This window comes from Pan troglodytes, chromosome 19 (assembly GCF_028858775.2).
Source record: "Pan troglodytes isolate AG18354 chromosome 19, NHGRI_mPanTro3-v2.0_pri, whole genome shotgun sequence".
In the NCBI taxonomy this organism is placed as follows: domain Eukaryota; kingdom Metazoa; phylum Chordata; class Mammalia; order Primates; family Hominidae; genus Pan; species Pan troglodytes.
This window is the reverse complement of record NC_072417.2, coordinates 51,865,691-51,887,271: the sequence shown is the minus strand read 5'-3', so window position 1 is coordinate 51,887,271 and position 21,581 is coordinate 51,865,691. Positions and strand designations below refer to the sequence as shown.

The following is a 21,581-nucleotide window of genomic DNA, read 5'->3' as shown; positions in this document are numbered from 1 at the left end:
CGGTATGTCTGCCTCTCTTAAATGGGGCCCACCAAAAACAAGGTCTCAGCTACCAGCTGCAAGCCCCTGAAAGCTTAGGGCTGGCCCTCACACACATGAGCGCAGAAAGTGAGCACATGAACCAACTTTTTGGAAAATATGTTTTGAAAATGTCACATGGTTGTGAATGACATGTCCATAATACTGTTATACTATCTGCATAATATAAAATGTTAGATCTGCTTTGTTTTCAGACCTATGATTCAGATCTGTCAGCACTTTTGGGGATGTGGGTCTTGCCCTGGCCTTCAGTTCCTCTCCAGATTAAGAACCTGCATGCTTTGCCCACAGACAGATGGCTACAACAACACTGCACAACTTGGTGAATCCCAACTGCTAGTGGTCAGTCTATGCAGCCAGGGCCCTGTCACTAAAATCTGTAGGCTGTTCAGTGTGAAGATGAGGAGTGACTGACAGTCCAACGTCAGGGCAAGGATGACTTAGGGATCTTCACCCAGAGGAATACTATGTACAACTGTTAAAATGTTTACAGGGTGTGTAGGAACCACAGAAAATGCTTCTGTTTCAATGTCACAACACAGAAAGCAGGAATGCAAAGTTGCGTTCACAGTGTGAAAAAGAAAATGCTTGGGAAAAAGTCCGGAAGGAACTACACCAACACGTGGCCAGGCATGATGGCTCAGTCCCGTAACCCCAGCACTTTGCGAGGCCACAGCAGGAGGATTGCTTGAGGCCAGGAGTTCCAGATCAGCCTGGCCAATATAGGAAGACCTCGTCTCTACTAAAAATTAAAAATTCGGCTGCGTGTGGTGGTGTGCGCCTGTACTTCCAGCTACTAGGCAAGGCTGAGGTAGAAGGATCGTTTGAACCTAGGAGTTCGAGGCTGCATGGGCCATGATTGTGCCACAATGCTCCAGCCTGGGCAACAGCAAGACACTGTCTCAAAACAAATAAATAAAAATAAAAATAAATACACCAACATGTGAATAACAGTTGTCTTTGCATATTATAGTTAAGATTGAAGGATTTTTTTCTTCTTTTTCTATTTCTTTTTTTTTTGCATTTTCCCAACTATCATGAATGGACATACATTATTACATTTGTACCAAAAATCTAGCAGGAGCCAGGCGCAGTGGCTCACGTCTGTAATCCCAGCACTTTGGGAGGCAGAGGTGGGTGGATCACCTGAGGTCAGGAGTTCAAGACCAGCCTGGTCAACATGATGAAACCCCATCTCTACTAAAAATACAAAAATTAGCTGGGCGTGGTGGCACGCACCTGTAGTCCCTGCTACTCGGGAGGCTGAGACACGAGAATTGCTTGAACCTGGGAGGCAGAGGTTGTAGTGAGCCGAGATCACGCCACTGCACTCCAGCCTGGGTGACGGGGTGAGACTCTGTCCCAGTTTAAAAAAAAAAAAAATAGAATGAATGACTTCATGCCCTCACTGTACTTGGAGAAGCAGGTCGCAGAGTGGACTCGCGGGAGGGGCTCTGGTTATCCCACCGCAAGCTGGACTAAGCTGGACTAAGCTTTCCATTAGCAGTCAGCAGGAGGAGACTTGATGTGTAATATCAATTTCCAAGCTGCTCCAAGTTGGAGTGTTGCCTAGCTGCCTGTAACTCTGTACAAAGACACTGCTACGGGCCATGAGTTGAGGAGAGAGGGGAGGAAGAGCCCTTCAACTGATTAAAGCCTGACAGGGAACCAGCAGCCCCCAGCACACTGCTGTCAGTGCCACCGCGGCACCTGGGGCCCTCCCAGAGATTCTCATTTGAGAGGTGTGGGAGAGGTGTGGCCCAGGATTTGGGACATTTTGGGAGATTTAAAAGCTTGAGAGCTAGTGATTTAGGGAAAAAAGAAAAGGCAACTGTCAAAATGAGGAACTGCCTTGTATCACTAAACAAAAACAACAACTATGAATCATACTGTTGCTAAACTCAACCTTAAAGCATCGAGAAACCACACAAATATATAAGGCATTCCTATATTTCTGGAATTGACTTCAAATGTATTTTTTCTTTTCTTTTCTTTTCTTTCTGAGAGGGAGTTTCACTCTTGTCACCCAGGCTGGAGTCTAATGGCACGATCTCGGCTCACTGCAACCTCTGCTTCCTGGGTTAAAGTGATTCTCCTGCCTCAGCCTCCCAGGTAGCTGGGACTACAGGCATGTACCACTACACCTGGCTATTTTGCGTGTGTGTGTGTGTGTGTGTGTGTGTGTGTGTGTATTTTTAATAGAGATGGGGTTTCACTGCGTTGGCAAGGCTAGTCTCGAACTCCTGACCTCAGGTGAGGAGAGAGAAGAGAGGCTTATTTAGCACTCATGCATGAAATATGTTCTGAGCACCTTTCCTGGTTCAGGTGTTGTGCTAAAGACACTAGGGATACAGCACGGGGCATGAACGGGGCTCCTGCTCTAACAGCTTGTTTTAGTGCAGGGAGACAAAACAAAGCAAATAAGAGAATTTCAGGTAGTGAAAAAGACTCTGAAGATAGTAAAAAAGGATATGATACAGAGAGAGATTTAACTTATATGGCCTACTTCCCCATGGGAAGACAAATCTATCTGCATGCCTTCCCTCCTGTTTCTAGTCATATAATTTTTTTTTTTAATGCCTCCTGGAAGTTGGCTATTTGAAACTAGCAACTGCTGTACTGAGCATCCATGAATAGACACCATCAGCAGCTGTGACTATGCTAGCCAATCTGACTTAAAACATCTGACAGGGAACCAGCAGCCCCCAGTACAATGCTGTCAGTGCCACCGCAGTACCTGGGGCCCTCCCAGAGATTCTCATTTGAGAAGCGTGGCAAAGGTGTGGCCCAGGATTTGGGACATTTTGGGAGATTTAAAAGCTTGAGAGCTAGTGATTTAGGGAAAAAAGAAAAGGCAACTGTCAAAATGAGGAACTGCCTTGTATCACTAAACAAAAACTAACAACTATGTATCATACTGTTGCTAAACTCAACCTTAAAGCATCGAGAAACCTTCTACACTTATTGACAGTTTATAAACAATAGTTTGTTTACCTATACTACAAAGGATCCTTAAAAAACAGGTAAATATTGTATTGATCCATTTTCTATGGCACACACCAATGTCAATCATTTAATCAATAATCCCCAATCCCCAATATTTTTTTTCTTTTGAGAAAGGGTCTCGCTTTGTCACCCAGGCTAGAATGCAGTGGCACAATCTTGGTTCACTGCAGCCTGGACTTCCTGAGCTCAGGCGATTCCTCCCACCTCAGCCCCACAAAGTAGCTGGGACTACAGGTGCACACCACCATGCCTGGTTAATTTTTTTTTTTTTTTTTTTTTTTGTAGAGATGGGGTTTTGTTGTGTTGTCCAGGCTGGTCTCAAACTCCTAAGCTCAAGCAATTCACCTGCTTCAGCCTCTCAAAGTGCTAGGATTACAGGCATGGGCCACTGCAGCCGGCCTCCCAATCAGCAATTTTGATAGCACTGTTTCTTTTTTTTTTTTAAAGACAGAGTCTTGCTCTGTTGCCCAGGCTGGAGTACAGTGGTGCGATCTCAGCTCACTGCAACCTCTGCCTCCCAGGCTTCAAGCAATCTCCTGCTTCGGCTTCCTGGGTAGCTGGGATTACAAGCGTCCACCACCACATCCGACTAATTTTTTGTATTTTTGGTAGAGACAGGGGTTTCACCATGTTGGTCAGGCTGGTCTCAAACTCCTGACCTCAAGTGATCCACCAGCCTCGGCCTCCCAAAGTGCTGGGATTATAGGCATGAGCCACCATGCCCAGCCTTGATAGCACTGTTTCAATTCTGAGAACAATCCCATATTCTGACAATCAGAGGAGCTCCTTAAGATCTGGGGCCCAATTAAATAATGGTTTAATTAGGTATTCCTGGCTGAGTGTGGTGGCTTGTGCCTGCATGCCTGTAATCTCAACACTTTGAGAGGCCGAGGCCAGAGGATAGCTTGAGCCCAGGAGTTCCAGATCAGCCTGGGCAACATGGCAAAACCCCACCTCTACAAAATACAGAAAGTAAAAAAAAAAAAAAGCTGGGTATGGTGGCATGCACCTGTAGTCTCAGCAACCCAGGAGGTTAAGGTGAGAGCATCACTTGAGCCCAGGGAGGTAGAGGCTGCAGTGAGCCACAATCACACCACTGCACTCCAGCCTGAGCAACAGAGCAAGACCCTGTCTTTTTTTTTTTTTTTTTTTTTTTTTTTTTTTGAGATGGAGTTTCGCTCTTGTCACCCAGGCTGGAGTGATCTCGGCTCACTGCAACCTCTGCCTCTCAGGTTCAAGCGAATCTCCCGCCTCTGCCTCCTGAGTAGCTGGGATTACAGGTGCCCACCACCATGACCGGCTAATTTTTTTGTATTTTTAGTAGAGATGGGTTTCACCATATTGGCCAAGCTGGCCTCGAACTCCTGGCCTCAGGTGATCTGCCCGTCTCAACCTCCCAACGTGCTGGGATTACAGGCGTGAGCCACCCTGCCCAGCCAATCCCATCTTAAAAAGAAAAAAATAATAATACAGAAAAAAGCATTATATAAGATGAACCATATAATCTTAAAATTGTAATAGGTGTACACTGTATTTGCCTATTTTGCAGAAAAAATTTTAAAGCAATTTCAAAAACTGTCAAGTAGAGGAAAGAGAACCAGAGTTCTTCAAAATCCCAGTTCTAATTCTAGCTTCTTCACTTACAAATGAGAGGATTTAGGGGAGCAAGTTCATGTCAGTTTCCTTATTAACCTCATCTGCCCTGCCTACCTTCTAGACAACTGTGAGAAGCAAATGGACTCCTCCTAAGAGAAGGCAAAGGCCCAGGAGAGGTGATCCTGATGCCTTCTGGTTGTGTTGGGCAACTGTCTGACTTTAGCAGCCCAGCCATTCAACAGCCTTCACGAATCACATTCAAATCCCACTTAAAACCCAAGCCCTTGTGGCAAGAACGAGCATCTTTTATACCTGATACTTGGATAGATGTGTCAATAAATCTGCCGCCTCTGAGGGTGTGTTCATGTTACTGATCAGCTTCCTCCATGACTCAATTTTCCACCTGAAGAGATTAACTCTCTCTAGAGTAAGCTAACGCTGACAGCCCTGCTGTGCCTCTGCCCCTGGGACTGACTGCCAGTCGAAGATGCAGGGCTCCCCTGACTTACAGAACACATTTGTTCCACCAAAACAAGATGCCAAATGAGTCTCATCTCCCACCAAATTCCTGGTCCATCCCCAAAACCCAATGGAAGGGCCCTGAGGGCTAGACACACTCCCCACAGGTAGCTATCCCTGGCCTGACACTAGGAAATACCTGGCTGGCGGCCACCAACCACCTCTCAGCCCCGGGCGGGCCCTGCTGCCCCCCTAGTTCCTGGCAGCATCACTCAGCCCTGCACCTCGGAGCTCTGTCACCTCCCACACTCTCAGGAGACCTCAGCTGGCCCAGGATCCTTCCAAGGTCCACCTCAGAAGCACTTCTGACACGCTGGCTGGGTTTGGCTTTTCTTTTTTTTAACAATATATTTTCCCACATCTTTGAGTTTTCAAAAGTAGACCCGTGTAGGACTCCCTTTTCAGATGCCTACTTCTTACCAAAACACTCTCCTTTGTGTGTACATGTCTGGTGTAAGTGCACATGTGTCTGTGTGTGTGCATGCTTCAGCTCTATTCCCAGAGCCGGGCAAGCAGGGCTGAGGCCATGACAACTCTGGTTCACCCCTGAGGTTCTCTTGTTATGAAGACAGCTTCCGTAGAGAGTCCTCTGAGGGCCCACTGTGCCTGGGGACTTCCTGGACATACTCATGAAACAGCGCACAAGAAAGCTTTCAAATTCTACCAAGTCCCCATTGGGTTTAAGAATGAGGCCGGGCGCGATGGCTCACGCCTGTAATTCCAGCACTTTGGGAGGCCGAGGCGGGTGGATCACGAGGTCAGGAGATCAAGACCATCATGGCTAACACGGTGAAACCCCGTCTCTACAAAAAATACAAAAAAAAATTAGCCGGGCGCAGTGGCGGGCGCCTGTAGTCCCAGCTACTTGGGAGGCTGAGGCAGGAGAATGGCGTGAACCCGGGAGGCAGAGCTTGCAGTAAGCGGAGATCGTGCCACTGCACTCCAGCCTGGGCGACAGTGCAAGACTCTGTCTCAAAAAAAAAAAAAAAAAAAAAAAAAAAAACATACCCAGAACCTGGCCACTGCCCAGATTTCTGCAGCCCTGCTGGGTCCAGACCCCCACCATCTCCCACCTGGATGGGGACAGTGGCCTCCTGACCTGGCTCCCTGCTCCCACCTTGCCCATACACATCCCAAGGGATCCTCCTAACCCTCATCTTCCCCCATCTCACTATGAGTGAAAGTCAAAGAAATTTCTGACATAAACCCAGAAGGCCCAGCACCGGGCCACTGAGTGCATGGTCTGCAAGGTAAGCACAGTGAAAGTGTTTCAAAAGCTCCTAGCAATGACATCGGCACAACATCTAAACATGGACACAAAAGGACCCGTCTGGATGGACTAGGAATTCAAGGAATGCTCCCAACCAGATAGAGATGAGAGGCCCTGCCCCACACCTCCTCCAGGCCCACCTCTGCCACGCTCCACCCCCACGCACTGGCCATGCTCCGTCACTCATCGCCACCTCACTGGCTGCCTTTTCTCAAATACCCTGAGCACACTCCCACCTCAGGGCCTTTGCACAGCTGCCCTTCTGCCTGGAAGGCTCTTTCCAACCTCCACAAGGCTCACCCCCACACTCCTTCAATCCTTGATCCATTCATACTGCAAGCCACCCTCTCTTACCTCCCCAAAGACACTCAAGCAAGACTGTTTTTGTTTTGCTGTTTTCCAGAGCGCTCATTACATAACATGCTGAATAATTTATATTGTGTTTTTCTTTCCTATTACCATATAAGCTCCACGAGGGCAAGGGGCTCTGTTCTGTGCTCAGTGCCTGGTGCCCCATGGGAACTCAATAAATACAGAGCAGAGGGCAGGTAGACCAGGCTTCAAAAGGAAAGCCCAGAGCTGTGCCTGCAGGCAGACGTCAGCAGGCCTGGGAAGGTCTGGAATGCTTCTGCGGGAACAGGAGGACCCCCAGACTGAGGGCAGGGGACACAGCTGGTGGAAGCAACTGAGGTCTGCAACGTCAAAGGCTCTGGGATGGCCCTGCAGGGCCTGGCATCTAAAGGGGCTGAGACTCAGGACCAGGGCATCCTTTATGAAGATGGAGGGTAGGTGAGACTGGGAGACAATGACAGCAGGAAATTGGTCAGAAGGCTGGCACTGAATTGAGGCCATGGAACAAGATGGACAATTAAAGAGACTTCCAAGGTCAGATCTACAGATCTATGTGGGAGGTGAGAGAGAGGGAGGGGCACAGGGAGGATGAGATGACATATGGCACATGAAAGAAAGCTCTCCTCAGACATCCTCATGATTATCGCCAGTCACACAAGAGGCCTTCCCGGCTGTGGCTGCTCTCATGTGAAGAGGGCTTCTGAGCAGTCTGCCTCCTCTGCCTCTGTGGGGTCTGCGGTCCCAAATGCACCCCTCACAAACATCTCTCCTGAATCACAGCCTGCATCTCACCTGACAGTTTTCTGAATGGCCGGCATCATTCTGACTTTCCCACTGCTGATTTCCAAGAAGGTGTGCTCCAAACAAATCCACTGGTGTGCATAGATTAAGCACTTACCTTATACTCAACCCTTTGTGAAGCATCAAGAAAGAACAGAGAAGAAACATGGCCAGGGTCTTTGCCCTGGACTCCGACAGCCCCCTTCCCTCTGACGGGGAGGGAGTGAGATGTGGAGAGGATGCCACACCCAACAGTTAAAGGATGAAATGCAATCCATATAACACTTGTTTGCTCAAAACTCATCTGGGGCATGAGAAATCTTCGAAGAAAAAAATACTCATTTTTATCTTCAACTCCTATCAGGGCTGAAGGACAACAGAAATCCACACGGGGTGGATACCTTAAGCAACTTGCCAGGTTGGGGGAACAGGGGGCAGGTGGTGGGAGCGATATCCAAGCAGAGAGAACGGAATGGCACAGGCAAAGGTGCAGAGGCAGGGCCAAAGACAGCCGCAGTGGGGGAAGATGGCCAGCCTGCAGGCCTGCCAGGCTGTATTTAACACGCAAACGTCCCAGGAAAGCCAGTTTGCCAGCGGGAGGGCTAGAGGACCAGGGTAACACAAAATTGGCCACCAAGGCTCAAAACAGACCTTGTCAGTTACCAAATGGGTAGAACATGGGAAAAACAAAAAGGGAACTCCATGGAGAGTTCCGGGGGACCTGCTGAGAACAGCAGCCTCTGACTATCTGGGGGGGTGAAATGGGCATGTAACTCCAATGCCTCTGGGTGACCCTTTAACGAATGCTTTTATCATTTACATTCTTTACAGTGCAGAGCTGGCCTTCCTTATGTTTTCTAATGTCAGTTTAGAAGAAGCCAAAATCCTGTATAAACTGTTAGGGGAAAACAGGGACATGAAGGAAAATATCCTAGAGTTAAATATAGTTATTACACAAATACCCAAGTCAAACAAGCTGTAATATTAATGAGGCATGAATGAACTGTAACTGTTTCCAGGGCTGAATAAAGGCTGGTCACCTTATCAGGGAAGTCGCACAAAAGCTCTCTGTCGTGCCCCTTCTTGTAAGAAGAGTAGAAGAGAACAGACACCTTTCTTCCCTGTAGCAGAGACCCCACTTGGGACCAATGGTAGACTGAGAGCATTTTCTTGTAGGAAACAGTGAAAATCTGTTTTCAGTTTAACCTGCTACAGTTGTAAGGCTCTGATCAGGATACATTATTAATTAGTAGAAAGAGAAGCCCCATTTTTAGTTACCCATTGAATTAGGTATCTTCAAACACCGTGACCTAGAATTGACAGTACAGCTAACTCTCTGTTTTCCATGGTAACAGGGATTTCAGGAAGAACAGCAGTTAATTGGGAAGCAAAAAAAAAAATCCCATTTTATTCAGGGCAAGGCATACATTACTGCATTAAGGATAATGGCTTCCAATGACCATCACTGAGGATCTTATATTTGTCTGGTGTTGTGAGGTTTAAATCACACATTTCCGGTCCAACAAGCCAAGTTGTCTGACCCACCACCATGGGTGGGCCTGATAGGTGGCAGAGCCCCCTCCAGTTTGTCAGGGAATGGGAGCATGGGGAGAGCATGGGCCATCACCCCATGCCTTACCCAAAGAACAGCTCCCCTGCTAAACCTTTGACAGAACTTCTAGCAAGTGACATGTGATCCTGGAAGCGGAGCACGACCAGGCCACAAGCTCCCAGGAGAGAGGAAGAAAGGGCTCCTGGGCCTGCTGGAGGCCAAACCCCCAGGCCCAGAGGAGACAGGGAGAGAGTTGGCTGTACTGGCATGGCAAGCACACCCCCAGCAAGCTGCCCAGCATTTCTAGTAAGGAAAAAAGCAAACCGCCGTCCCACCTCGGGCTGCGCGGTCACAAGTGAGGCAGGGCTGGGACCAGTCGCCATTTGGGCGGGAGGCCAGCCCCAGGTGCGGCAGGAAGGGGTGGCGCTGGCTCAGTGGCTGCAGCTCCTCACTCTGACCCAGCGGGGCCCCTGTGCGGTGCTGGGGGCACAGCGAGGCCTCAGGCGCTGTGGGGCAGGGACACACACACACACACACACAGAGAGACACGCCATTAGAGGGTGCGCAGCAGCCCCTGCAGGAGGTACGGGCCAAGGCCACTCGGGGTCAACCCCACAGCCCACTGCGGTGGAAGCTGTGAAAAGCCCACTGACCACATTCTGACCCTGAACATGCAGCTCAAGCGTAAGGTCTGAGGGAACCAAAAACATCACAGCTGGAACTGCAGCAGTATCATTTAGCCCAGCAGGACCTATGGCTACAGGCCCTGGACTCGGTATGAGGAGGAGGGGTGGATCAAACCAGGCTCCTGCATCCCCACTGTCCCAACCCCTGCATCTGCAAAGTTCCACAAATTGTTCATGGAACATGAAGCTGTTTCAGCTCCTTGCTTAGCATCCTCTGGCTTCTTGAGAATAATGACCATGAAAAGCACATAAAGAGAATGGCAGCTCCCCTTGGCCTGCATCAAAGCCGCAGCCACAGTCACAGGGACAGAGGAAGTCAAGGCAGGCTGGGACCAACTCAATCCAAAGAGAGCCTCTCTGGGGGTTGGTAAGACGGTCCTTGAGAGAAATAAAACAATTTCACTTCTTAAAGGGCAATCTTCATTTGTTTTGGTGCAATTTAACCCTGCATTGAGGCTTCTGGAGATTAAGGTTAAATTGTTTTCAAGTGGTTTAACAAAGGTCACAACCTTTGCTTAAGCAAAACAGTTCAAACTAAGAAGAAAAATGACAACTACATATGGGACAAGAATATGTTAACCTGCTCCAAGCTCGGTAATAATTCAGAATTCCTAGAAGCAGGAAATCTGACTTTAATATGCAAATCTCTCATTTAACACATTTCTCAAAATGCTAGTGGTGGCGGTACAATGTCAAATTGAAACCTGCAAAAGCAGGAAATGTTAGTAAATGGTCTGGTAACAGAACACTGACTAAGTAAGGGTTGACTGAGGTCTGTCAAACTACAGACAACTTCCTTTAAAAAGAAGTTTTCTGCTATGCTGACATAGTGTTACTAGGGATCTGCACTTTTGTTTTAGCAGCCAGAAGATATAATTTCTACAATCCCCACCTCCATCCTCACCCTGTCCCCCAAAGGCCACTAGGGCCACCTGTCTCTCTGAGTGTGGGGTCCACACTGTGGCTGGAATAGCACTGTGAAAATGGAGAAACACCTGTTGGGGGACCACTTCCAATGAACAGCCAGGACGCCAATGTGACTCACAGAGACCAGCTTCCATCAGGCCCTGAACTCCACTCTGTTCCCTGAAACCTCTTCTGACCATAAGGCAAAGACCCAAATTAATCCAACATGCAAAACCAGAACTCAATGCAGACCCAGCCATGCAACCAGATCACTAGCAACTCTCATTTGCATGTTTGGCAGGGAGGCCTTGTTCACACTAGCAACCTGTACAAGATTTTTTGCTGAAGTAGAATAATACTGAGCCATTCAAGAGACCTGAAGCTCAGTCAGCAGAAAAACACTTAATATGAGATTAAAGAAACAAGATTATCAAGAAAGAGCATTTGTTTCCTCCTGGCTACCAGAGTCAACTCCCCATTGTATGTGCAGCAGGACAACTCCTTTGCTGCCAGACCCACTCTGACAAGGAAGCAGAAAAGACCTGCCTCTGCCCACCTTCTGCCCATATGTACAGAATGAGGCCCAGAGCAGCAAAGGGCGTTAGAGATCCCTGAACCAGAGCAGCCAAGGGACTAAAAGTCCCTTTATAACCAAAACTCAATCCAGACCAAGGACAATTTGCCTGGGCCACCAAAAGCTGGGTACTGAGGACAGGTGCGAGCTCTGCAGCGGCCACCACTCCCTAAGCCCAGGGACACCCACCCTGCCTGTCACCCATTGCTGCTGCTCTGGCAAAGGGTGAGAAGCACTTCCATTACTCACAGCCATGGTAGGAGGCCGGGGAGCCCCCGGCCTTGCCATACTCCTGCTCCGAGTGGCTGGTGGAGAGGTTGGGCTGGCTGGAGCCTCGCCCAAAGGTGATCTGGTTGCTGCCCATGCCAGTGGCAACCTGGGCCATGCGCTCTTTGGTTTTGAGAGCCTGGGCCCTCTCAGCCTTCAGCCGTTCCTCGTCCTTGAGGAGGGCCACCAGTTGCTTTGACTTCTCACGCACATTGATGCCCTGGTCCTTGCCATCTCGGTCAATGTACTGGAAGTCCTTCAGGGTCTGGATGGCGAAGATGTTCTCCCGGCACTGCTGGGCCACACGTTCGGAGCCTGTCTTGATGAGGTAGTCCAGCAGGGTCAGCGCCTTGTACACATGCCGCCAGTTCTTGCCATGGTCATTCAGCCGCTTCCACACCATGCTCATGATCTCCGAAAAGGCCACCACGTTGTAGGTCAGGTCGGCAATCTCAGTCATCAGAGAACTGGACGGGCCCCACGGGTCATTGGAGGTGGCTTCCCGGACTTTGATTTCTGCCTCTGAGTAATTGTTCACGATGTTTTTCATCTGCCGTCTGATAGACGAAGTCGTCATTTTTATTTTCTTTGTTATAAGTTTAAAGCCCTTCAAAGAGAGAAACCTTCCTGTCCTTGGTAAGTGCGCACCCTATGAAGGTTCAGTCTCCGTAATCAAGCTGGAGTAAGATCCCTGAATGGTCATTTCCTCCTTTGGAGCCTCAGATTTGAAAAGCTGGAAGCCATGACCTAGAGAAAGAGAAAACCCATTCCACTGCGACGTAAGCCCCCTATGAGGGTGGGAGACTGTGGTCCAGCAGCAGGTACTGGGTAAAACTGGGGAGCTGAGTGGACATACCCAGCCTCCTTAGGACGAACCCAAGATAAAATCAATATCACCAGTCAACAATGAATAAAACTTACACTCAAGTTTAAGCCTTTAGGAGAAAAGAAGTAAACATCATGACTATTGCTCTATTTTCAAAACACTTCCACTGGAATGGCTATTTTATGGGTTGTCTTTTCACTGCCTGGCAAAAGCCAGCTGTGGAAGAATCGGAAACACTGGGGGAAGCTGATCTTGGCAGATTTAAAATTACATGTGAGACCAGATATGGTGGCTCACACCTGTAATCCCAGCACTTTGCGAAGCTGAAATGGGAGGATTACTTGAGGCCAGCCTGGTCAAAATAGCAATACCTCCATCTCTATTTTTTTAAAGTTTATTTAAATAAAAAAAAAATACACATGAGGACAAGAAAGAGACTAATTTCAGGTCTATCTTAACTCAAAAATGCCTGTCAATACCTTCAAAACTGCTTTGGTCCACTGTGCCTCCGAATGTCCAGAAAATTCTCCTTGACAACCACTTTTCACCTGACCTTCCCTGTTCAAGAATTTATAAAGATTCCTAACAGCAATTCTCGAAAAAGGATAAAGACCTCCACTTGGCTTTCAGAAGCCTCCAGCATCTGGCCCAAGCTAATACAGCCTTAAAACTAATCTGGTTATAGCCCAGCCCCTCATTTCACAAAGAAAACTGAGACCCCTGGCTATCTATTAACTCGCTCCAACCAAACACATCATCTATCCCCTCTCTTCCTCCAGATAACACTCACTTACCAGGCTACAGTGAGGTCCACGTCTCTGATATGAGGCTCCTGTCCACAAGTTTGGTAACCTTCATCTGCCTCACCACCAGTGAGCACCCAGCACTTAGCACTGTGCCCGACACAGAAATGAACACTGTTAAATAAATGAATGTTACAGATTAAAAACAGAGTCCCTGCCCTCAAGAAGGCCACAGTTTGGCAGGGGATGAAGGTTCCTTACCTATAAAATGGGAAAACTGAGGCCCTAGAAGTCTCCAGGGATTGCCCCAGGTAGATTAGGACAGCTAGGGCCCGGATAGGAAGCAAGGGGCTCCACCCACCATTCTGACCACCTGCTTGGCTGTCCGCCCCTCACCCTCAAACCCTCAGAGGAAGGATTATTTTTCCCACTATACAAGTGAGGAACCGAAGCCTGGAATCACACGGTCAGCTGACTAAGGTCACTCCAGGCCCAGAACCTGCACCTCCCTTTCTTCCTGTGGTGGTCTTTACTCTCAAGATGTTTCTGCCACAGAAACAACAGGTAGCTCCTACCTTCCTCATCTAAAGCCTCAGATGGGTAATGGGCACATCAAAAAAACAAGCAAGTAAACAAAAGGTGGCAGAAGCAAGGAAAAGCCACAGGAAATGCAATGACTACTCATCACAAACAATCACACAAAAAGAAGGGTTTGCTATTGTGAAATATGTATTCGGTCTTCATCCCGGGCACTTGGCAGGGATTCCAAACCTAAAATCCTCGGAATCTCCACAGTGATGTCTTTTTGCATGTGAATGATTGACTAAGGGCTGGCAGTCCCTAGGCAGCTTCAGGATGGGGCTGGTTACCAGAAAGACCAAGGCAGCATCAGTCCCGGTAAGGGGAGACGGACTGAAGATTAGGTTTATCACCAATGGCCAATCATTTAGTCAATCATGTCTCCATAATGAAGCCTCCATAAAAAGACATAAGGACAGGCTCAGGAAGCTTCTGGATGGCTGAACACACAAAGGTTCCTGAACGGTGGCAGTGAGGTATGGCATGGAAGCTCTGCACTCCTTCTCCCACACCTGGCCTATGCATCTCTTCATCTGTATCCTTTGCAATATCCTTCATAATAAATAGGTAAATATAAGTCAATTTCGCTGAGTTATGTGAGCCACTCTACCGAATTAATTGAACCCAAAGAAGGGGTCTCAACTTGAAGCTGGTTGGTCAGAAGTTCCAGAGGCCTGGACTTGCACTGCTGGGAAGAAGGGAGTGTTCTTGTGGGACTGAGCCCTCAACATATGGGATCTGAAGCTATCTCCAGGTAAATATCAGAGTTGAACTGAAGGACACCTAGCTGGTGTCCTGCAAAACTGACTGCTTGCTTGTTACGTGGGGAGAAAGTTACAGAAGTTATCTGTATTGATTGCTGTTAAGTGAGAAAATAGGAAAAAGCACTTTGTATGATTTTTCCACACACAAAAAGGGGACAGCTCATAAAATTTCACCCTGGTAATAACCCATACATCTGCTCTGGCCAAAGAGGCCTTCTCTCCATCCTCAAATATGTCAAGGAATCTGACTCTATCTGAAGCCACAGAACAGGGCTTCAGCTAAAAGCAGGCATATTCTGCAAAGGCTGTGAAAGGACCAGGGATAAAAACTTTTGCACGGTGACCTGCACATTTGATGTAATTAGGTTTTTCATTCACGATGCAACATTCACTGCTGGCAAAGATACGATGGGCCTCACAAAGAAAAAGAACACTTTAATTTTTAATGAATATTTCCCAGCTTAAAGGGCAAATATGTGTCAAAATCAATAGTAATGTTCAGAGGTACTTAATGTTCAGGAGCCTTACAATGTGCCAGGGACCACCAGGCCCTTCAATTTGTTGTTCCATTTGATGTAGAGCAGGTATGACTCTTCAGCTTCTCAGAGAAGTGGGCAGAGCTAGGATTCACCACTGACAAAGACTTTGGCTGGGCATGGTGGCTCACACCTGTAATCCTAGTACTTTGGGAGGCCCAGGCAGGTAGACTGCCTGAGCTCAGGAGTTCAAGACCAGCCTGGGCAACATGGCGAAACCCTGTCTCTACTAAAAATACAAAAAATTAGCTGAGTGTGGTGGTACACACCTGTAATCCCAGCTTACTCAGGAGGCTGAGGCACGAGAACTGCTTGAGCCCGAGAGGTGGAGGTTGTAGTGAGCCAAGATTGCGCCACTGCACTCCAGCCTGGGCGATAGCCACTGCACTCCAGCCTGGGCGATAGAGTGAGACCCTGTCTCAAAAAAAAAAAAAAGAAAAGAAAAGAAAAGTAAAGAAAAAAAAGAGGACTTCGGCCACCTCCTTCCCAGTAAAATGGTCTCAAATGGTTGAGAATGTCCTAAGAAAAAAAAAGGAACACTTTCCTGCAGGGCGCGGTGGCTCACGCCTGTAATCCCAGCACTTTGGGAGGCTGAGGCAGGTAGACCACAAGGTCAGGAGATCAAGACCATCCTGTGAATGGTGAAACCCCGTCTCTACTAAAAATACAAAAAATTAGCCAGGCCTACTAGTGGTGGGCGCCTGTAGTCCCAGCTACTCAGGAGGCTGAGGTGGGAGAATGGCGTGAACCCGGGAGGCGGAGCTTGCAGTGAGCTGAGATTGCGCCACTGCACTCCAGCCTGGGTGACACAGTGAGACTCTGTCTCAAAAAAAAAAACAAAAAAAGGAACACTTTCCTAAGTGAGAAACAATGCTCTGGGCTCTGCTGCCCTCCCCCATCTGGTGACCTTGTGGGTGGAAGCAGAAGACCTCCAGCTGGGCCTAGTGTCCTCCCAGGGAGGCTGTGAGGCCCAGCCAGGGCTCCCAATGAGCCTCCTAGACCTTTGGCAGCAAAGAAAAGGCAGTGATTCCTGTGAGCAAGGGCCAAGCTGCCGCTGCCCTCCCAGACATAAGCTGGGAAAGGAACTCCAAACAATTAAGAAACAGGGGCTGTTGACCAAGGCAGGGGCTTTCTCTAACAGACTAACTTGCAAGGACATCTGTTGATGGTCTCTGAAATACTTAAACTTCAGGAAAAAGGAAAAAGCTAATAAAATAATAAAATACTGGTTATAGTAAAAAAAAACAAAATAAGGCCTATATAATTTGCATGGCTGCCTGCTATTTTCTTGAAGTTTATAGACAGGAGCAGCTTTCGAAATCCTAAGAAATCCTCACTAGGGGCCGGGCGCGGTGGTTCACGACTGTAATCCCAGCACTCTGGGAGGCCGATGTGGGAGGATCACTTGAGGCCAGGAGTTCAGCAATAGCTTGGCCAACATGGCAAAACCCTAATATAAAAATTAGCCAGGCATGGTGGTGCACACCTGGAATCTCAGCTACCTGGGTAGCTGAGGCATGAGAATCGCTTGAACCCAGGAGGCAGAGGTTGGAGTGAGCTGAGATGGCACCACTGCTCTCCAGCCTGGGTGACAGAGCAAGACTCTGTCTCAAAAGAAAAAAACCAAAAGAAATCTTCATGACATGGTTTGGTTGTGTCCCCACCCAAATCTCAACTTGAATTGTGTCTCCCAGAATTCCCACGTGTTGTGGAAGGGACCCGGGAGAGGTAATTGAATTATGCGGGCCAGTCTTTCCCATGCTATTCCTGTGATAGTGAATACGTCTCATGAGATCTGATGGGTTTATCAGGGGTTTCCATTTTTGCTTCTTCCTCATTTTTCTCTTGTTGCTGCCATGTAAGAAGTGCCTTTCACCTCCTGCCATAATTCTGAGGCCTCCCCAGGCATGTGGAACTGTAAGTCCAATTAAACCTCCTTTTCTTCCCAGTCTCGGGTATGTCTTTATCAGTAGTGCGAAAACAGACTAATACACCTCACTAGGACCAGGTGTGGTGGCTCATGTCTATAATCCCAGCACTTTGGGAAGCCGAGGCGGGCAGATCACTTGAGCTCAGGAGTTCAAGACCAACCTGGGCAACATGGCGAGACCCCGTCTCTAAAAATAAATAAATAAACAAACAAATAAATAATCCTCACTAGGAGAAAAGTCACTGGAGGCTTTTCATTTTCTTTTTTTTTTTTTTTTTTTTTTGAGACATAGTCTCACTCTGTCGCCCAGGCTGGTGCAGTGGTGTGATCTCGGCTCATTGCAAGCTCCGCCTCCCAGGTTCACACCATTCTCCTGCCTCAGCCTCCTGAGTAGCTGGGACTACAGGCACCCACCACCACGCCCAGCTAATTTTTTTGTATTTTTAGTGGAGACGAGGTTTCACCGTGTTAGCCAGGATGGTCTCGATCTCCTGACCTCGTGATCCGCCCACCTTGGCCTCCCAGAGTGCTGGGATTACAGGCGTGAGCCACCGTGCCCAGCCAAGGCTTTTCATTTTCCAGGCCAACTGGACTACGCACCTCACCTAAGCGAGACTTTGGAGGCTGAAACTAATTATTCCAACCGTGAGACAGCCCATGATGCGTGGGCCATGAAGCAGGACTCCAGCAGTGCCAGTGGGCACAAAGCTCCAGCTATTCCAGCTGAACACCTGGACTTCCAATACTTTGACACACTTGACCTTGTACACCTCAGGTCCCCATTTTTCACTGTTTCCCCTCAACCACAGGACTGCCTGTAAACATTTAAACATCTTCTCTCCCAGCAAACATCTGCCATGAGTCCATCCCAAGAGCAAGCTCCAAGCTCCAAACATATACCACCCTCCACGGCAAATCCTGTTATTTCTCTCTTTTTTTTTTTTTTTTTTTTTTTTTTTGAGACAGAGTCTCGCCCTTTTGCCCAGGCTGGAGTGCCGTGGTGCAATCTCGGCTCACTGCAACCTCTGCCTCTCAGGTTCATGTGATCCTGGCGCCTCAGCCACCCAAGTAGCTGGGATTATAGGCACCTGCCACCTCACCCAGCTAAGTTCTGTGTTTTTAGTAGAGATGGGGTTTCAACATTTTGGCCAGGCTGGTCTTGGACTCCTGACCTCAAGTGATCCACCCGCCTCGGCCTCCCGAACTGCTGAGATGACAGGCGTGAGCCACCGTGCCCAGGCACATTCTGTTATTTCTAGAATCTGAGTTTTGTTTTCTTCTCCCTCTTTTTCGCATAGTTTGCACGCTCCACTTTCCTTCTCAATTTTCCAATTTTCTTGTTTCCAGCTTGCTGAGACTGAACTAATGCACATGCAAATGCAACTAAAACAGGATCATTTGTTACCTTCTGGGCTCCTCACTCAAACCTGAGGAAGTGTGTGATCAGCTCACAATAATTTCTTATGAACCTCTATGCCAGATATGGATGTTAGAGGTGGAGGTGGGAGGGTTGTCAAAACAAGGAAAAACAGTATTAAACTCTGTTAAAAGTTTAGACCCAATACAGCAAAAAAAAAAAAAAAAAAAAAAAAAAAAAAACTTATTCTCATAAATTACATACTGACAATTGAAAGGATCCTCAGTAACTAGAAACGCCTTTAGAAATCCAGTTCTATCATCATATCATCAGTTATTACCTAGAACTATTTGATGCTAAGTGATAAATAAAGTACATGAACTTGTACAATTCTGTCAAAACTTTAAATATTTTTAAATGAAGACAGCAAGGTGTAAAGTGAGATTCATTATTCAAGGCAAACAAACCTTTCTGTACCTTCCAAGAGAGCTGTCACAGGAATAGGGCCAGGTGCAGTGGCTCACACCTATAATCCCAGCACTTTGGGAGGCCAAGGCAGGAGGATTACTTGAGCCCAGGAGTTCAAGACCAGCCTGGACAACATGGTGAGACCTCGTCTCTACAAAAAAAAAAAAAAAAATTTTTAATTAGCTGGGCATGGTGGTGCACATCTGCAGTCCCAGCTACTCAGGAGACTGAGATGGGAGAATCCCTTGAGCCCAGGAGATGGAGGCTACAGTGGACCATGATAATGCCACTGCACTCCAGCCTGGGTGAAAGAGCAACTTTGTCTCAAAAAAAAAAGGCTGAGCAGGCCCACAGAATGGCCACTTTATTTGCAGGAAGAGATGACCAGGCAGAAGCTCCTGGCCACCACCCCATCAGCCACACCTTCCCCACTCCAGCCCTAGCCCTAAAAACCTGTTTTGAAATTGTATTAATTAATAATTCATTTTACTAAGAAATCAGGGTGCTGACACATGTTAGATAACAATTGTTAACCACACAGAGTCAATAAATTCCAACCAACAGCAAAGAAACTGAATGCTTGAGGTGGCCTGGGGAAGTAGCACCATGAGCAATGCAGAAATTGTCAGGCCTTCTGAAATGCCCTGGGAGCTCCAGAGCCTCCACGTAAAAAGCCGTATCTATTCAATATGAAAGCGAATACTCACTTTTCTACACAGTTAGTCCCCAGAACTAGGTAAGGTTCTTTAAACCAAATAATATTTCATTTCCATCCTGAAAACTGAATCATTGGTTTTGCCTATGCAACAACCATAATCCCCCTCTTCTTGGAAAGAGTACTTCAGTCATCCTTGGGAAACTGGCCAGGAGTAGGCCCAGGACTCAGACCAGGCCAATCAAAGTCCCACAGTTCCCCCGCCCAGCAGCTAGATCAGTGATATGTTAAGAATCCAGACTGGACCACCGGTAGACCCCTCTGGATGGTTCCTAAAACTTCTGGGAAACCAGCAGGGTTGCTAAGCTGCTGGAACACACCACAGGGGCAGAGTCAGAGTTTACCTATGATTGAAGCAGTCACAGAAGAAAGCAAGAAGCCAAGGAAAGGAGAAGGCACAAGACATAACAACACGTGGTCTGCACCTCTATGTCTACCTGTGCATGAAGCCATTTATTCCCTGAAATTCTCATGCTGTAACCTACAGCAATGTGTGCTTTTGATCCCTGCAACTGCAAACCCTGTGCACAAAGCACCTGAGAGAACCAGAGGTAGAAAGGTAACAACAGCCAAACAACAAAAGGACAGAGCATGGGCGCTCCCCTGAACCTCCAACAGGGCCTCAAGTAGGAGTGCAGAGACATCAGTCAGGCTCCCCCCAGCCACAGTTGACCCACAACCCAAGAATGACCAAGGAAGAACTGCATCCTCCCCAGGAGGGCTCGGCACTCCCTGTGAATGAGGCAACCCCAACCAAAGTCTGGGATCATCTGCTCTTTTTTGAGAGTGACTCATGACGGGAACCACAAAATAACAGCTAGATCCCCATACATGCAGGGGACAAGCTGGGGGAGAATTTTCTGGTAAACTTGAAAACACAGTCAGAATTCAAATGAGAGTAGAGACTGAAAAGAGACTAAACAAAACAGCAAACAGAACAAAACTGGAAAAAAAATTTCCAAGGCTAGGGTTATGCCCCAGGAGGCAAGAAGTATTCCATAAAAATGTGCTCTGAAGGCTTGAGATGCTGGGTGGGGAAATTCTTTCCAAATCTAGAGTTCCCCATCATGGGAGACAGAGGCTTTTCACAGTTCCAAGCAGCGCAGGTGGGCCTGTGGTGAAGGCACACATCTCTACACCCCGTGCCTCTGTGCCACCAAGGTGTGGCTGATCGTGTGCTGAGAGGATGTTCACCTTTCAGCTGGGGTCTACATCAAGTCCCTAAGGAAACTATGGGGAGCAGCCATCATTGAAGATCACGCTCGGCTGTCAGGGAGCTGTCTTTCCACTCCCCTCCCCAAACCTAACAATCACAGGTCAATCAACATTGTGAAAACCCAGTCGCAATCAATAAATACAGGTGAATTAATTGACCTGAACATCTTCACCTCAGATGGTAGCTTCACCTATGTATGTCTGGCAGCCTCCTATGTTTCTACATGTACTTTATTTTTCTAAAAGCAGATGACAGAGAATGCTTGGGAAAGGGGTACACCCCACCTTTCCCACAGTGTTCCACCAGTGTGGTCCATCAACCAGATACATCAGAACTTCCTGGGAGTCTGTTCAAAAATCCAGTCATTCTGGGGGCAGAGCTGAGGGGCTGCCACTCTCTTAAGCCCCCATGGTGATTTCTAGGCATGCTGGAGTCAGTGTCATGGTGTCCACTGCAGGACACCTGAATGTGTGCAATACTCCGCAATCCTCAATTCACTGGCTTTATCTTTCCTGAGGTGCAGTCCACGAGTGAGGAAACATCTCCATCTTCCTACCGGAGAAAAGGGTACAACGATCATTACAAGGAGGCCCAGTTGGGGTAGCTGAGACCACAGACCACATGACCAAACCACACGGGCTCTCCAGAAGACAACAGGCCAGTTAGGACAATATGGACAGTGCTACATTCTTTTCAACAGTCATCATTTCAGCCAAAAGAGAAAAGACTATTATGACTCTGTTTCAGCCACGCTAGCAATAACTTAAAGCCTAATAACTGTTGCTCATCCCGTAGAGAAATGAAAAGAAAAAAATCCTTTATTTCCCTCATACCAGAAAAACAGTGAGATTCAGCCAAAAAATAAACATCTTCACTAACTGAAAGTGGGCATCTATATTCT

General features: G+C 47.7%; 1 protein-coding gene across 15 annotated transcripts in view; it reads right to left on the bottom strand.

Moving 5' to 3' along the window:
* EPN2 (epsin 2) overlaps positions 1-21,581 on the bottom strand; it is a 119,975-nt gene that overhangs the window by 39,215 nt on the left and 59,179 nt on the right. For 5 of the 15 annotated variants that reach the window (XM_063798910.1, XM_511331.9, XM_054670387.2 and 2 more), the window contains 2 exons: positions 13,167-13,289; positions 11,529-12,293 (listed from right to left, as the gene is read on the bottom strand). The exons of 1 other annotated variant lie outside the window; for it this stretch is intronic. In XM_063798910.1, the coding sequence (XP_063654980.1) occupies positions 11,529-12,123 (595 nt within the window). In that variant the 5' untranslated portion in view covers positions 12,124-12,293; positions 13,167-13,289. Of the gene's footprint in view, positions 1-9,448; positions 9,620-11,528; positions 12,294-13,166; positions 13,290-18,748; positions 18,901-21,581 lie in introns of all 15 variants that reach the window. 9 more of the 15 variants (XM_001154310.7, XM_054670376.2, XM_054670379.2 and 6 more) reach the window with 8 other exon arrangements.